Source organism: Alligator mississippiensis, chromosome 12 (genome assembly GCF_030867095.1).
Source record: "Alligator mississippiensis isolate rAllMis1 chromosome 12, rAllMis1, whole genome shotgun sequence".
Taxonomy (NCBI): domain Eukaryota; kingdom Metazoa; phylum Chordata; order Crocodylia; family Alligatoridae; genus Alligator; species Alligator mississippiensis.
Genome location: NC_081835.1, coordinates 46,857,594 through 46,874,496, shown reverse-complemented (window position 1 = coordinate 46,874,496; position 16,903 = coordinate 46,857,594). Strand labels below are relative to the sequence as shown.

The window sequence follows — 16,903 nt, the reverse complement described above, 5'->3', positions numbered from 1 at the left end:
CCACAATCCTTGCAGCTGTTTTCCCCTTACCATTTACTGTACCTGCAAGACTGTTTAGCACAGGGCCAGTTTCTTGCTACACAACTGCACAGCACCTACCATGCTCCCTTCCCCCCTCCACCCCAGGCTATTACATTGCCATTGAAATGCAGCAGGGAAATTTCCCAGTTAGGGGTGCGAGGTGAGACTTCTCCCTATTTGGAGGGCCAACGGGAGGGAACCTCACTTGTGTGGCTGCCTCCATGTCAGGGCAGTGTGGGATGCAGCTGGGCTCCTCTGGGTTCTCTCCAGAGTTGGGCACTGCCCACCCCTGCTTTGGTGTGGCTGAGAGCCATTGCTGCCCCAAAGTGAAGAGTGGCTGCTTGGACTAGTCTACTGTGCATCTTCTGTCCTGCTACAGCTCCTCCTCAGCACCCAGCTCCCTGGCTGGGCACAGGTCACCCCAGAAACCTCTTAAGTCACTCCCCACAAAGAAGTGTGATCTGAAGGAAGAGTTTAGCCAGCCACAGGAGAGCAGCTGAGGGTGGATGCTGGACTTTGTACTGCCTCTGCCCTGCATGGCCACCCGTTACACAAGAACTTATTGCTCAAGCAGCCCTTTAAAAAAGTTACCTTGAGCTGAGGTGGTTGGAACAAGAATCCCTGTCCCCCCTCCGCCAGGGTAGTACATGAGGAGGGGGCCCAGCTTCAGTCCTTCTCCTCCAATTACTGAGAGCAAGGAATTCCCAGGCAGGAGAGAACCCCAAGTCCTCCATCCACAATACTGATGCTGAGCATGGCCCCAGAGAAGCAGCACCCTGAGGGCTGGCTAGCTCCTGGGCAAGACAAGGGAAGAATGAAGATGCCCCTCACCACCAACAGCCCTTGGGCTCTCTTCACCACAGCAAAAGCGAGAACCAACCTGGCCCAGACAGGTGCCCACCATGGGCACCATGCTTTGCCAACAGAGCTGGGAGCCCACACAGCTGTGGGCACCAACACCTCCAAGGAGAAGACTCTAACCCCTCACCATACAGCTTATCCACAGCCAAGCACCCTGGCTCCTAAGAAGACTGGCTACACGCCTGCCTGGCACTACCACCAGCACACGCTGCAGGCCTGAAAGCTAATGAGCTGATAGACCTCTGCTGCACCTAGTCTCATCAGGTGTCTGTTGCTGGAGAAGGGCTGCGGTGCCCAGTTGCTCAGGGGCCTCTGGCTATGCCAGCCACTGCTGGCCAATATCCAAGAGCCACAGAGGGCTAGGAGAGCAAGTGAGCACCTGGAAGACAGTCCACTATCAGGTAACACACAGCACCATACCACAGTCAGTAAGTGGGATGCCCTGGAAGTGGCATTGTGAACAGTGGGCCTCAGGTGGAGACAGGGCAGCCTGTCCTGGGGGCATCCTGGCCTAGGCAAAGGGGAACCGAGGATCAGCCTTGCCCTGCACATTTGATCTCTTCTGTTCAGCAGTGTTTAGTCTCCTTGGCCTGTGAGCATGCAGAGCCCTGCTACAGAGTGGTTACTTCAGGGCCACCCCAGGAGTAGTGCATGGGCACAGGTGGCTCTTGCCATCTCATGCGCCTTCCAAATTCCCAGTCCAAAGGTGGGATGGCTCTTGATCCTGCAGAGCAGGAAGGGAGCCGGGGTTGGGAGAGAAAGGAGACTTCTGATGGGCAGTTCCCTTGCTGGACATTCAGCCTCCCATCCAGCCACCCACCCCTTCATTCAGCACCCATTAAAAAGTTAAAAGGCAGCTGCTTCCTCCCTGCCCCAGGGAGCAGCCAGCTGCCTCTGCCCCCAAGGGAAGCACACTGCCTCCTTCCTACCAGAGCTGTGTCTATCTCCCCTTTCCCAGAACTGGAGCACAAGAGAATGACCAGAGGGGAGCAGCAAGTACAGCTGTCACCAGGCAGTGGCAGAACAGCAAGCCCTGTACAAAACAGTTTATTGGCCTTGTAACAGACAACCTTCAGAGACCCTTTGCCCCAAGTGGGGCAGGGGGAGAACTTACATACCAGCAGGGAAAGCAGCAAAATCAGCCATCCCTGAATATCTGAGATGTAGGCAAGGAGCCCATTCAACACCCCAAGAATCACCACCAACCAATGTCCAGCCCACTGAGACCTCCCTGCCCACTTCCAAGACTGCCCCAGAACACCCTGGTGTGATACTCCAAAACTCCTTTAGAAGAAGCCACTGCAAGCCATGCTAGGTCTTCTGGCCTCAGCCTGGCTTTCACTCAGATGTACCAGGCAGACCCCCTCAATTTAGCAAAGGCCCCTTGGTCTCCAGCTCTTCTGGAAGCTTCCCTGCAGATTCTACCATCCATCCACCTGCCCTGCAGGGAAAGCTGAGTGGGGCCTGCATTCTGAAGGACAGCATGCCCCAGGTCTAGGCTGGAAGCAGGAGGAAGCTTCCAAACACCCACACAAGTCTGCATCCCTGAACAAGAGAAACCCCGACAGCTGCCACATCCCCTTTCAGACCCAGACAACATACTAGCAGCAGCCAACACCTGGAAAGAACAAAAGGTGCACATAACCCTCCAGGGGAACCACTCCAGCCCCACACACCAGAAGCCCCTGGCTCCCTGACCCCCTCTAGACGGAGTCACTACAGGATGAGACAGCCAGGAGCACAGGGGGGAAGTAGTGTCACAAGCTAACAATAAGAAACACCAGCCACGGGCAGAGCAGGCTCCGCAGCCCATAAGAAACACAGTCAGTCAGTCAGTCAGCCCCATGGCCAGGCTCTGGGCTGGGCTGGGCTGGGCTAGGCTCACTTCAGCTCGCCCAGAAAGCTCAGCAGCACCTCGTGGAACTCGCGTGGCCTGTCCAGGTAGCAGGCATGGCCAGCATCCCGCAGGGCAGCTGTCTGGTGCTTTGGGATCTGTTGGAGGCTCTGCAAAGACTGTGTGCCCAGGCCTGTGTCCCGGTCCCCGTAGATGATCAAAGTTGGGGTCTGCAGAGACACATGCACCAAGATAGAACAGCTTCAGTGGTTGGATCCATGAGAGTGGGTAACCTACTGCACCCCCAATACCAGGTGAGGGGCAGCACGGCCCCCACATGCCCACAAGCACTATTCCCACCCCCTGCTGGCTAGGAAGGTACCATATAGGAGACTGGGCTGAAGGGATTCAAGCCGTCACAAAGGCTCCCTGCCCAAGGCCAAAGACATGCCCAGATGTATCCCGGCCGCTCAGACACCTTGCCCTCTTCTACGGAACTGTTCCAGCCCACACAGGCTAAGGTCAAATCAGGTGGGCCTCCCTGCAGTGTGCTAGCCCAATATGCCAGATGTGCTAAGGGTAGAAACCTGGCTGAGTCCCGCTGAAAGCCTAGCCTTATTGCCAGGCAGGACATCACCATCCACCAGCCCACAGACAAGCAGAGACCCTGCCATTGCAAGCAATGGCTCCATCTCCTCCCTTAGCACTGCACCACTCCCTACCTGGACCTCCTGGTACTGCTGTGCAGAATGATCCTTGGTGCCCACAGGAGCGATAGGCACAAAGCCCTTCAACTCTGCCCCATGTGCCAGCAGGAAGGGGATAGAGTAGCGACCACTCATGGACGGGCTGACCAGGACCGGCTTGTGGACGCTCAGCTCCTTCAGGACACGCTGCAGGAGGCCCACCCGGCCCTGCTCCGTGGAGACGGCATCAGATCGAGGGGAGCTACCAAAGCCTGTCAGGGAGGAGAAATGCCCCAAGAATGCAGGCTGGAGCCAGCATCTTGGCAAGCCAAATTCCTAAGCCACTGGATGGCCTTTCCCGCCAAGCTTCCCACCCTATGCAATCCAGTGGAGGTTTACTCTAGAACCAACACAATGACGGTGGACCCACTGCTCTTGGGGTGAGGGACATGCTCCAATTTGGATAACATGCAGGCTGTGGGCACCTGGGCACTACCCCTAGCTGGAGTCCTGGGCACAGGGATGTGAGCCTTGCTAACATAACCTGCTCCTGGCTTCCCCTCCTGCCAAGTACTGGTAACCCAGGAATTTGCTGCAAGAGGCACTGTGCCACCACTAGGAGGTAGGTGCATGACTGACACTCCCAGCTGGCAGGTCTCTGGCAAATTAGTAGGTGCCCTGGCTCTGGATGCTCCACCTCACATTGGCAAGGGTTGTCAGGTCTGTAGAACATGAACAGAACCATGAAAGCCAAAGGCCCAGGCTTTCACCTGCTGTGCACAGGCAACACCTGCCGAGGGAGCTGTCTGCACCACAGGACTTGGGATTCTGTGGAATGGGCCAAAGGAGAACAGACTCACAGAAAAGTGGGACTGGGAGGGTACTCACAAGGTCACATCCAGTTCAGGCCCTGCTCAGGCAGGATCAGCCCTGCCCAAGCCATCCCAGATGAGCATTTGACTAAGTCACCCCTCAAACCTTTCAAGGCCGGGGAATCACACAGCCCCTCCAGCACTCTCGTGCTTAAAACCCCAGTGCTGTGCAGTCACTTCTGTGCACACCTGGTGGTGAGGGGAGCCCAGCTACAAGCAGACATCAACAAGGCGAGGTCAGTGGCACATGCCTACCAGGAAGGTCAATGGCAATGGGACGATAGCCTTCTTCCGAGAGCAGAGCCAGCGTCCCCAGGTCCTCCCACGTCTTGGATGTGAAAGCCTGGCCATGTAGGAAGATCACATCCAGCCTGCAGGGGACAGACGGCAGCTAGAGGGGTAAGAGACACCTGGCAGAGCTTCTGCCCTTCTTCCCCTCCCCCACCAGCCCAGAGCACTCAAATTGATAAGTTATACATACAGGAGTTGCTTTCCCCCCCCCCCCCCCCCACTACAGAAATGCAGCCACCTCTGGGGTGGAACAAAGAAGCTATCTAAGGGCTCACAGATACAGCGTAAGACAAGAAGTGAGGAGTAATTCTTCCTCTTTCTACCCTCTGTATCAGTTATCCCTGGGCAGGCTGTATAGGCAGGCAGACTAGCTGGGGGAGACAGCATGAGGTAACATCCCTGGTCTTGGAAGAAGCAGTACAGGTGTCAGAGTGGTCAGCGCCTTGGCTTCATGGTTCAGGATGACAGCACAGCAGCCCCTCCCACCCCCCAGCAGCTCAGCTCACATGCCCCATCTCAGCACCTCATGGGCCTCTGGCATTTAAACTAGAAAGCAGCACCAGCATCTGGGTGCGTCTCCCGTCTGCCAGGCAAGCCTAAGCCTGCTTTCCCAGATCCAGAGCCGAGCCCAAGGCACCCCAGCTAAAGCACCTGATTTGTCGCCTGTGACAGGGCCAGACACAGACTTGTAGTGCATGCAGGCTGACCCCAACCAAAGCCCCCAACATGGCTGTGGTGGTGAGGACACTAACCCACCTTTTTGGGCTGGGAGTTCCAGCTTTCTGGAGCAGGAAGGCTTCCCTGTACAGGATGGGTGGGTCTCCTTCTATTGTCCCAGTTAGGACAGTGGTGTTGGCATCTTGCTGGCTTCTCTCTTCCATGGCCAGGGGCTTGGAGTCATCTAGGTGTGCTGTGAACCTCTCATGCTGGATGGCCGGAAGCAACAGATAGAGGACAAAGGTAACCAGGACTCCAAGGACCAGCAGCCCCAGCCTGTTGCGGATCAAAGTCATAGTCATCCTTTCTGAAAGAGGGGCAGAGACAGAAGGTCAACAGCGGAGCTCCACGTGACTGGTCAGACAGCGCTGCATGGGGGATGGCTCCACCACTGGGTAGGGAACGGCAGAGATTCACACCTCTAGAAGGATCAGGGATGGACATGCACAGAAGACACAGCCCTGTTCAACCCCAGAGCAGTCTCCCAGTAAGGCACAGTTCCCCCCACTCACACCCCAGGGCACCTGGAGGGAACCAAGATGCATTCTCTTTGACCCCTGGCATCTCACAGGATCATGGGAAAGCAAGGCTGGAAGGGACCTCAAAAGGTCATGGAGTCCAGCCCCCTGCTCAGGGCAGATCATCGCTGGCTGAGATGATTTAGTCAAGTGTCTGTCCAACTTCCTCTTTAAAATTCCAGGAATGGAGATCCCACAGCATCTCTAGGTGTTTTGTTCCAATGCTTCACCCCACCTCAGTCAGAAAGTCCCTCATCTCCATCCTCAGTTTTCCCCTGCTGAAGCTTGAGGCCACTACTCAAATCCTGTCCCCTATGGCTCTTATGCATTATCACAAGCTAGAAGACACCTTGGAGGACAGCAAAAGGCAGGGTAAACAGTCACTGGGACAAGACATTCCAGTCCCAGCTGATCCAGCCAGAAATCAGGGGGCACTTGCTAGGCCCTGCCAGAACCAGAAGACAGAGCTGTGGAAACCCAGCACAGCATCACACCCCCATTGGCCACCCACGACAATGCAATTCACTGTATGCCAGTGTAGAGGAGCCCCAGGCAGAACTTCCTGGAGGCGAGCATAGCGGAAGCACTACAGTCTTTGGCACAATAGAGGGCTCCCCATCCCCCAAAAGAGCAGAGGTGGGGGAAGGCCACATTCAGCCCCACAGTCCAAGACCTTTTTCACAGCTCATTCCTTCAGGATGACAAGGAGAAATCAGCCAGTACCTACTACCTGGTCTAAGGCCTCTACAATGAGAGGGGAATTCATCTTGCAGATGAATGGCATAGCAGGTTGTTTAGTAGATGCCACCTTGTTGCACTTACTGGTTTCCAGACAGCACAGACAAACCTAGCACCCTGCAGGTGGTAGATGAGGGAGCCCAGTACCCTCAAGCTCTCTGCCCCAAGACAGAACTGCTACCACAGGGCAAGAAAAAGTTGTCAGATGCCTGTGCAGTTTGCAGGCTGTGGCAATAACATGCCAGTCCACCACAGGGCTGGCCAATGCAGAGCTTTGTCCCTGGAGACACTGGGTATGCACTCTGCACAACTGGCCAGCTGTGCAGGGCTCAGAGACACCTCATCTTGTGGTGTCGTGACAGTGGTAGCTGGGTGCAATCACACCCACCCACTCTCTGAACAGGGACCCATCTCCCTAAAGGCACCAGCCAGCACAGCAGATTTGCCAACTTGAGCTGCACTGTTATCAAGGCATGATGAAATAGGGATTGGTATCTATCTGACCCAGGAGAGCCCCAAAACACTTCCCAGAATGACCAGAAGCTTACTTAACCCACCACTGGGGTGGAACAACAGCCGCTTGACTCTGCACAGCAGCCCTACCTGTACCGCAGTAGCGCCAGACCAGGACCCGGCGGAGCTAGTATCGTACAGAGGACAAGCTGACTGCCCCTGCTCTAAGGAACGTACAGTCCAAGTCACCCACGCGCAGCGAGAGGGGCCGGCAGAACCGGAAAGCGGGAGGCTCGAGGCAGCGAGAAGGAGCTGCGGGGATGCTCCCACCTCCATCCAACCTTCAGAGCTCCCTGGACCAGCTCGGGACGCCCTTTGGTGGCTACGCGGCAAGCCCGCCCCTGGCCAGCTGCCCTGCACAACACAGGACCCTTAAGGCTACCGGTGCCCTGAACCTCGCCCTTGGCCCAAGCCTCCTGCGGCTCCCAGGTGCTGCCCCCCGGCGCCGGTCACCGTCCGATCCCCGCCCGGAGCCCGGGGACAGCCGCGCTGGCCCCGAAGACACGTGCCCGCCCCGTGCAGCACCTGGGCCGGCGCGGGGGGCACGAGGGCCCGCGGCCCGGCTGCGCTCAGGGAAGGACCGTGCGTGGCCCCCGCGGCTCGGCTCGGCTCGGCTGGGCCGCCCGCAGGGCTCGCTCCGGGGCCCGCACGGCCCCCATGGGAGTTCCGCATACCCGAGGGGCCGCGGCAGCCAGCCCCGCAGCGCAGAGCACCGCCGGCTCCAGCAGCGTCCTGGGCCCTCCCATCTCCCGGGCCCGCAGGCAGGCCCCCGCGAGCCCCAAACCGCAGCTGTGTTTACCAGCGAGTCCCCGCCCGCAGCCAGCGCCCCCGGCCCCTACCCCTACCCCTACCCCTACCCCTGCACGCACTCACCGCCCGCTGGCACAGCCGAGCCACTCCCCGCCCCGCCCTCCGCGCAGCCGCAGCTGCTGCCGCCGCCCCGCCCCCGGCTCGGCTCGGCCTGCTCTCGCTCGGCGCTAGTTCAGCGTCGCGGGGCTGTCGCCGCCGGAGCACGGGGCGCAGCTCGTGCCTCGCAATCCTGCAACAGCAGAGACACTGGTTATGTGGGAGACCCCGTCCAGTGGGCCATGCCAGCCTCCCACAGGCAACCATGGCCTGGCTGTTTCCTTCTACCTTGGCAAAGCTGATCCTGCCAAGAGAGCCTCAGTCAACTGAGCCTTTGGGGCTGTACAGCAGGCAGCCCAGCAGGGCCCAGCTAGCTGAGGTTCCTAGGATGCCGCAGCGTCAGGGCTAGCGGTGACGCAGAAGATGAGGACTGCATGGTTGTTAAGGGCTGGAAGGGACCTTACAGATCATGGGGTCCAGCCCCCCTGCACTTGGGCAGGTAAGACTGCTGGGATCAGATGACCCCAGCAAGATGGGTGTCAAGATGCTTTCTGAAGATCACCAGGGTGGATGACTCCTGAATCTCCCTTGGCACCCCTTTTCACCCGGCTCGCTGAGCTGACCACGTTGCTTCTGAGCTTGTAAGCAGTGGTCTGCATTCTGCTACCTCCCCCCAGCTTCCCCAGGGCTGAGAAAGGTCTCCAGACTTTGTCCCTCCCTCCCAACTGCAGGAGATGAGGGCAATGGGGGAGGACAGGTAGGTGATGGTGCAGCTGTCTTGATACCGGAGAACTAGCAGCCAGTTAAGAGGTTTATTTTTAAGCACAGCTCTCCAAGGACACCTTCACCCTGCAGCATGTCAGACGTGGGTGGCACAGGGAGAACACCACCCAGATAACCCTACTCCAGCCCCTCACTCCCCCAGCCATTTTGATATTTTTTGTAGCAGGTCCACACTGTGACGCTTGGAGCTTGCTCCTCCTAGTCTTGATCATTTCAACTCCTTAAATAGCAGTTTACAAAACCAAGCCACACTGTACACATCAAAGATCTACTTATCTCTTCTGCACTTTTTAAAAGGCCCTCTACAAATGCTGGCTAGCTGTAAACATACAGCACCTAGCACACTAGAACTGAAGGCCAGATTCACAGAGGTATTTAGGTGCCTAGTAGACCATTGATTTCAGTTCCTAAACAGGAGTCAGACAACTAAGTACCTTTACAAACTGGGCCCTAACTGCAGTCTTCCTACAAACAACTCACAACCCACAGCTGGAGCCACTGTCATCAGTATTTTACAGAGGAGACGGAGATACAAAGCATAAATAACTGTCTAAAAGCCGTGCAGCAAAGCAAAGTCAGGATCAGAACTCAGGCCCTTGGCTTGAGACCAGGTGCTGCCAGACATGAGCCTCCCCTGCGCCACACACACCCTACTCATCCCCTCCCATCACACCACTTTGCTATACTGTTACCTTGCTCTCTCCTTTCTACCCAGCAGAGCTTAATAGGCCCAGCTGAGGGAGAGCCCCTTGCACCCACACCACATTCAGTCACACTGTTAGCAGCAAATCTCAGACATTTCCCCCTTAGGATTACAGCCCTCTAGCTCCTTTTCTGAGTTAAATGCATCAGACCCTCAGGAGCTCCCCCCTCTCATACAGGCCTCAATGATAAACCCTAGGAAAAGATGCCATCCTCTGCAGACTCCTTACCCCAAGTCACTTGCAATCATAGATCTACAGACACACCAAACCACAGCCTACCGACCAGAAATACCTGACAATGCTGACAGCCAGAGCAGGGTGAGAAAGGACCTCAGGGGTTTATATCCTCTCATCCCAGGAGAGGGCAGGCAGGTTTGACTAACAGCTATCAATCAATGCCTTATTTACATATTCACCTAACAGCACAGCTTTACTGCAAACTGTGATTGCTCTGCAGCTCCGAACACCAACCTCCTTTTGCTATTACCACAGCCAGGGTGATTTCTAGGCTGAGATGAAAATGATCTTAGATTCAGGTGGGCACAGGGTTCTGATCACAGGCTGGAGAGGATGTTAATGAAAAGGGGCATCTCTCTTATTTGATAGATGTGCCTCTTTTCTGGTGCAATATCCAGCATGCACCTCACTGCTGAACACCTCACCCAGATTCACACAACTCCAGCCACACTGAGCTAGGGAAGATGTTGATGGACACAGGAGTAGTCCTGTGGGGGATGCGTGGGGGTGTCCATGGCTAGACATTCCTGGCATGGACAGTCCTGGTGCATGGGTGCACAGGCTGTCCACAGAAGTAGCACGGAAGCCCTGCTTCTGTAGCAAGTAGAGTCTGGGACAGAGGCATGCACTCAGGATCTCTTTGGTTCCATATCAATCCATCAGCAAGCTGCTGTATTTGCATGGTAGGCAGACCCTTGCCTGGGCTGCACTTTGATACCAGGACAGAGGGCCCCCTCTCCCTCACCCCAGCCCCCCTTACTGGATTGCTTACAAGGCCATTGGCAAAACAACTCCTAAATAGCTAAGGCCTAATGTTGCATATTTAATGTCATCATAACACAGCTCACATACAGCCCTGCGGGGCACACATGGGGCCCAGAGACACCAGCTTTTTCCATTGCAATGGTTCATTAGAAGCTCACAGTCTCCCCATAGGACTGACACTGTCTTGACAGCAGTCCTGGGGGAGAATGTGGAAGGGTGTAGGGTGTTACAAATGTCTCCAGCATCTCCAGCCCCGGCATGTGCCATATTTTAACTGAGCTATTGGGGGTCCTTTTCCATTTCCCTCCAGGCCCCTAGGGCATGTTCAGGGGCTGGTTTTAAGGTTCTTCTCCATACAGCTATGAGAACTAGAAGCTTATTTATTTAAGGAAGCTGATATTCTCCCAGCATTAGCAGAGGTCATTGCGGGACCCCTGGCATGGCTTTATGAGCATGCATGGTGCTCTGGCAAGGTGCCAGAGGACTGGAAAAGGGCCAATGTGGTCTCCATTTTCAAAAAAGGGAGGAAGGAGGACCCTGGAAACTATAGGCCCATTAGTCTTACCTCGGTCCTGGGGAAGCTCTTTGAGAAAATTATCCAGGAGCACATCTGCGAGGGGCCAGCACAGGAGATTATGCTTAGGGGCAACCAACATGGGTTCATTAGAGGCAGGTCCTGTCAGACCAACCTGGTGGCCTTCTACAACCAGGTCACAAAATCCTTGGATGCAGGTGTCGCGGTGGATGTAGTCTTTCTGGACTTTAGGAAGACCTTCAACACTGTCTCTCACCCCATTCTCATTAAAAAATTAGGCAACTGTGGTGTTGATGGCTACACGGTCAGATGGGTCACTAATTGGCAAGAGGGCCGCACCCAGAGAGTGGTGGTGGATGGGTCATTTTCAACCTGGAGGGATGTGGGCAGTGGGGTTCCCTAGGGCTCGGTCCTTGGGCCTGCACTGTTCAACATCTTCATCAGTGACTTGGACAAGGGGGTGAAAAGTACCTTGTTAAAATTTGCAGATGACACTAAGATGTGGGGAGAAGTGAGCACGCTAGAAGAGAGGGACAGGCTGCAACTAGATCTGGACAGGTTACAGCGGTGGGCGGATAAGAACAGGAATGGATTCAGCACTGACAAGTGCGAGGTACTGCGCCTGGGGAGGAAGAACCAGCAGCATACCTAGATGCTGGGGAACTCCCTTCTCATCAGCACAGAGGTAGAAAAGGATCTTGGAGTCATTATTGACCCAGACAGAGCTGCATGGGACTGAGCTGGGGCTGGTGTTAGGGGGACTCATCCCAGTTTAATCCCTAGAGTATATTGCTCTCAGGGCACATCCCCATAGCAGGAAGGGGTGTGACTACAGTGCAGATATGCATCCTCACACTAGCTTTCACCTAGGGGACAGAGATCCAGGGGACAGAGTAGCACAGGGAAGAGTATGGGCTGTAGCTGCCTGCTACTGTCTTCCTTTGGTACTTAGTTGGGCAGTTGAAGCCCCTGCTACTGTGTCTTTGTTGCTGTTGGTGCCCGAGTCAGCTGAATTGAAGCAGGCCCTGGTCTGCCCATGCATGCTGGGATCACACCTCGGGATCACAGTGCAAATGCAGCCAGGGGCCTGCTAACCTGCCCTCTGTCCAGGCCTTGTGCTCAAATGGTCCAGGTTCTTACCGCTAGGTGTCACTGCACCATGAGCCGACACCCTCCTGCCTGCTGTTCCAGTTCCTCCATCTCCACCCCTGGTTTTCTCCCCGGCTTCCTTTGGTACCTTTGGACCCAGGAAGTGTGGGCCTGCAATCAGCACAACACAGCACAGCGAACACTAGGACCGTTGGGATCCCTTCTTGCAGGTATCAGTCCCTGGCTGCTTTTCTTGCCAGCCCCCGGGGCTTGTGCTGGGGGTCCCTGCAGGATGGGCTGCCTGTCTGATCCCATCCACATGCACCCCCCAGCTCAGAGGGACTTTGCTGGAGCTGCTTAGCTTGGCCTGAATGGAGAAGCTGCCAGACTGGTTCTGACCAGCAGGGCCACCCAGCCCAGCGCCCTGGAGACTGGCCAGATTCAGCTGTTTCCTGGGACAGCCTGCCCTACTCATGCCCAGGAGGGGCCTGTGCCCTGCATTAGCAGGGATCCCTGGCCAGCCACACATGATACACTGCGGGGCAGCCTGGCAGGCTCTCAGTCCTGCCCTGACAGGATCCAGTGGCAATGGATCCCCTGTGAATTGTGCCCTGTGTCCTTTGCCAGGATTAAGGCAGTGCCTTTGGCTGAGCACCTGGTGCCAGGGCACTCCCTCCCTCCCTGGCCTCTCCAGGAGTTTGTGTTCCTTTCTCCAATCTCCTCTACCTCAGACTCTTCAGCCCAGCAATGGCCCCTGCCCATGCACCCTGGACTGGTCCTCTGCCTTACCTCCCTATGCAATCCCCCCTCCACCCCATCCCCAACAAAAAGAGCACCCCACCATGCCTGCTGTCCCCTGTGGCCCCTGCCAGGGGAAGACAGCAGTCCTCAGTGCAACAAGGCAGCTGGGGTCTCCCCTCTTTAGTACTGTTATAGCCAGGGAGGGGGGTGAGGAGCAGGACTTGTTCTGTGGGACCCTTCATGGCACCGGCTGTGTAATTGCAGGAGATGTTGGACACGCTCTGAGGCTGGGAGGAAGCAGAGACATCCCCAAAGAAATACCAGGCAGATTCCTTCTGTTTAGCTCATTATACAAGTGAGAGTTAAGGAAGGTGACCATACGCGGAGGCCTGTCTTCTACCCAGAGAAAGGAGCAGGGAAAGGGAGGAAGTTAACAGAGCACTTTGTTCCTTGATCAGCTGGAGTCTGTTCCAGAGGACACAGAAATCCGGTTCATGGTTATCCTGGCAGGAGCTGCCCCCAGAGGCCATTCCACAGGCTGAGGAATCTGGTCCACCTGCCCCTCCTCCCAGGGCCATGCAGGGTCCCTCTGGGGATTCCTCCCTCCCCAGCTCTCCTCTCCTTGCAGGACACCCACCATGGCAGCCCCGCAGCTGACCGAGAGCACCATCACAGTGGATGGGCAGACCCTGTTCTACCGGCAGGCTGTGCCAGGCCAGCAGGCCCCGAAACTGGCTGTCTTGCTGCTGCACGGCATTCGCTTCTCTTCTGAAACCTGGCTCAACCTGCAGACACTGGCAAAGTTGGCAGGAGCTGGGTACCGTGCTGTGGCCATTGACCTGCCAGGTATGTTGCCCTCAGGGAGGTGACACTGCTGCACATGGGCTTGGGGAGAGAAGCCATCTGGTGCCTGGGCATCACTAGGGCCTGGGGTGATGAGCAGAGCCTTGTGGGTGGGGTGGAAACTGCAGTGCAGAGCATGGCCAAGTGCCTCCTGCAGGGTTCACCAACATCCCCCAGCCTCACAGCACTCTGTGACAGAGGAGCGGATGGGGAAGCTGGGCCATGGAGCAGTGAAGTGTCTTGAGTGGGGACATGCAGTGAATCAGCAGCAGAACAGAGTCTGTAATGCAGGTGTGACTCCTGGTTCTTGCCTGGAAGCAGAACCCAGGCATCCTGGTCTCCTACTGGGGATGCTCTCACTCCTCCTCTCCAGAACTGCTGCCACTCAGAGCAGAGGAGTGACTCTCTAGGACCCTGGCACAGCCTCTGCCTGCCCCTGCTAGTTACAGCACCACAGGGACCCTGCTGCCACTCTGCCCAGAGACATCATTAACGCATCAGCTTCTTTCTTGTATGCTCCAGGCCTTGGCAATTCCAAGGATGCAGCAGCTCCGGCCCCCGTGGGGCAGCCGGCCCCAGGGGGGTTCCTGAAGTCTGTCTTCGAGGCCTTGCATCTGGGCCCAGCGGTGGTGATCAGCCCATCCCTCAGCGGGATGTACTCGCTGCCCTTCCTCTTCCAGCACAGCGACCTGCTGAAGGCCTACGTGCCGGTGGCACCCATTTGCACTGAGAAGTTCACGGCGGCGCAGTATGCCAGCATCAAAGTATGGCACTTGGAGGGGAGGGAGGGGGCAGGGTCTTGGGTACAGGACCCCGGTGTCCGGCAGGGGCAGAGCCAGGCTCCAAGATCAGAATACCAGGCTCCAGGCCTCCTCTAAGGGAACATGCGCCAGAGGGCGCCACCCCCCTCTTTATGTCCAGGGACACAGGACAGCTCCATTGAACATCTGAATAAGGCCCCAGGAAACCAGAGCCCACAGTGAGGCCTGATAGAGCCATAATGCACTGGGATAATCCTGTTTACATCCCTGCAGGGACGCGGCTTGCCTCTGGGGGTCCCCTGCACAGGTCCAGCCTGCAGCTCAACCCTGTACTGGTGGCCATAGTCATATCGGGAAGGAAAGTGACTGCTGCTGGCCTGTTTCATTGCAGTTATTGTAACATGGACCCCTGACCGGCTCCAACCCTTGCAGCTGCCCTGTTTGCACTGCCCTAACATCCACCCTGCATCTGCACAGATACCCGAAGGTAACTTTGGCCCGGCCCCTATAATACACCCCCCCCAGGTAGAGTTAGATTGTGGATGTGGAGGCAATAGCTGCGTGCTTCACAACTGTGCCTTGCAATCAACAGCAGAGCTGTGCAAACAGCTGCAAGTCTCAACCACCTTTCCCTACACCCCTCCCTCTGCTCTCTGATCTGTCCCCCTTGCCTGAGAGAGGTGCCCTTCCCTCCCGTAAATGCAGAAGTGTTGCCCCAGAATAACATCGGTGCAAAGGCCCACGGAGGCAGTCTGCAGTCCTGAATCAGGGGTGGGGTTCAGGGCTGGCGGCTGTAGGAGCTTGAGGTTACCGGCTCCTCAGCTGGGCTCCCCAGCCCTTGTGTGTAGCTCAGAGCTGTTGGGACATGTTTATGGCACAGGAAGGACACCCTGGCTCAGCACTCCCCCTGTTTACAGAGTACTACTTTAGCCCACAAATGAGGGGGACTAGGTCCTGAGCTGCAAGGGGGGCGGATATATAAAGACACTTGCCTCCCCTCCCTTCCTGACCTGGGGCTGGCCAGCTACGAGCCATCTGTGGGGTAGCACAAAGCAGCCTCTCAGGGCACTTCTGGCCCTTGGTCTCAGGGAGGACCCTCCTCTGCCTGCTCCACTGGGAGAGGCAGTCTGGTGCCAGAACTGCCCCACAGCCCTGCACCCATGTATATGGCCCCCCTGCACTAGCAGCAAGGCTGGTGCATGGTAACTAGGGCAGCTGGCACATGCAGATCGCATGACCCCTGCCCATGGAGGCCTTGTGGTGTTCACCCGTTGCTGCACATGGCCTCTGCCTCTCTTCCCCATCCAAGTCCTGACCCCTAGCTGGGCTCAGCAGTGCTCTGGGCAGAGGCAGGTTCCCAGCCGCATTTTCCGTCCAGCGGTGACCCATTTCCAGGAACTGCACCTCAAAAAGGCTCAACCCAACCAAACACCAAGGGAGATGGAGAAAGTCCCTCCCTGAGCTGCCAAGGCCTGGATCACCCCACTTCTTGGCAATCCGCAAGTCCATACCTCATGTCTGATCCCATCCATTCTCTACCAGATTCCCACGCTGATCGTGTATGGGGACCAGGATGCCCAGCTGGGGGAAGTGAGTCTGAACAACCTGAAGAACCTGCCCAATCACAAGGTGCTGCTGATGCAAGGGGCAGGCCATGCCTGCTACCTGGACAAGCCAGAGGAGTGGCACCAGGGCTTGCTGGACTTCCTGAGGAGCCTGGAGTGAGGGGTGGCCAATCCCCTCCATCACTGGGGTTTGGGGCATGGATTCTGGACACAATCTGGGTTTCTCTCTGCCACTAGAGCACCTACTTGATCATTATCTCACTGCGGGCTGGCTGAGGGCCATGGCACAGTGAGGGCAACCAGGGGCCCTACTGAGAGCCAGGGGCTCCGTCTACTTCTTTCTCTTTAAAATTATTAGCAGCTGACTGTCTGTAGGAGCTGATTGGGTGAGAGCATGGGGATGATGTGGGGTGAGGGCCAGGCAGGCTGGCTCTCCAGCTGCGTTCCTCTGTCCTTAGCTGGAGGTCCTTGGGCCCAGCACCCACTGCTGTGGCTCTGGTGCCCTTGCCAATCAACCTGGGGTGCTGGGACCGAGGTGACCCAGGGGAGCTCAGGGATCCATTTGTGGCTGGCTCCTAGCCTGTGGGCAGGGGGCAGGCTGAATGAACTGTGGGTGGGGGGAAGTGAGGAGCCCTTTTCAACCAAGTCAGGGGAAAAGGAGCTCCCTCTGCCCTGTGCTTCCTCCCTCCCCCACACTATCCCTTGCCCTCAGGTAGCGGTCTGCAAGGCAAGGGGAGCAGGCTGGAAACCCTAGGGCAGGCTCACAGGTTCGTAGCAGGGCACATGGACCTCCCTCCCAGAGCGCTCACAATCCAATAAAGACTGTGCTTGGGGCCTCTCTACCTTCCCATGCTTTCCTTCCTGCCATGTCCCCTGGCATAGGCTATGCCCTATGGTCCCTCCTCCTTCCCCCATCTCAAATCCCCTGCAAAGCCTGTGGCCACCAGAGTCGGGCTGGCTTGTGGTGTGGGGAGGCAGGGGGG

General features: G+C 56.8%; 2 protein-coding genes across 3 annotated transcripts; one reads left to right on the top strand and one right to left on the bottom strand.

Annotated features, from left to right (window-relative positions):
- Positions 1-1,913: 1,913 nt before the first annotated feature.
- ABHD14A (abhydrolase domain containing 14A) lies at positions 1,914-7,977 on the bottom strand. Its single transcript, XM_059715414.1, has 5 exons — positions 7,925-7,977; positions 5,322-5,589; positions 4,530-4,645; positions 3,439-3,674; positions 1,914-2,946 (listed from the first exon to the last, which is right to left on the bottom strand). Exons 2-5 carry the CDS (start codon positions 5,582-5,584, stop codon positions 2,764-2,766), a joined length of 798 nt encoding a protein of 265 aa, XP_059571397.1. The 5' UTR covers positions 5,585-5,589; positions 7,925-7,977; the 3' UTR covers positions 1,914-2,763.
- A 103-nt stretch (positions 7,978-8,080) lies between these two features.
- On the top strand, positions 8,081-16,285 carry ABHD14B (abhydrolase domain containing 14B). 2 transcript variants are annotated; one of them, XM_059715413.1, is made up of 4 exons: positions 8,081-8,396; positions 13,380-13,597; positions 14,117-14,358; positions 15,898-16,285. In XM_059715413.1, exons 1-4 carry the CDS (start codon positions 8,332-8,334, stop codon positions 16,078-16,080), a joined length of 708 nt encoding a protein of 235 aa, XP_059571396.1. In that variant the 5' UTR covers positions 8,081-8,331; the 3' UTR covers positions 16,081-16,285. The 2 variants fall into 2 exon arrangements, with proteins under 2 accessions (XP_059571396.1, XP_014455625.1); XM_014600139.3 differs by lacking the exon at positions 8,081-8,396 and adding an exon at positions 12,131-12,240.
- Positions 16,286-16,903: the final 618 nt, after the last annotated feature.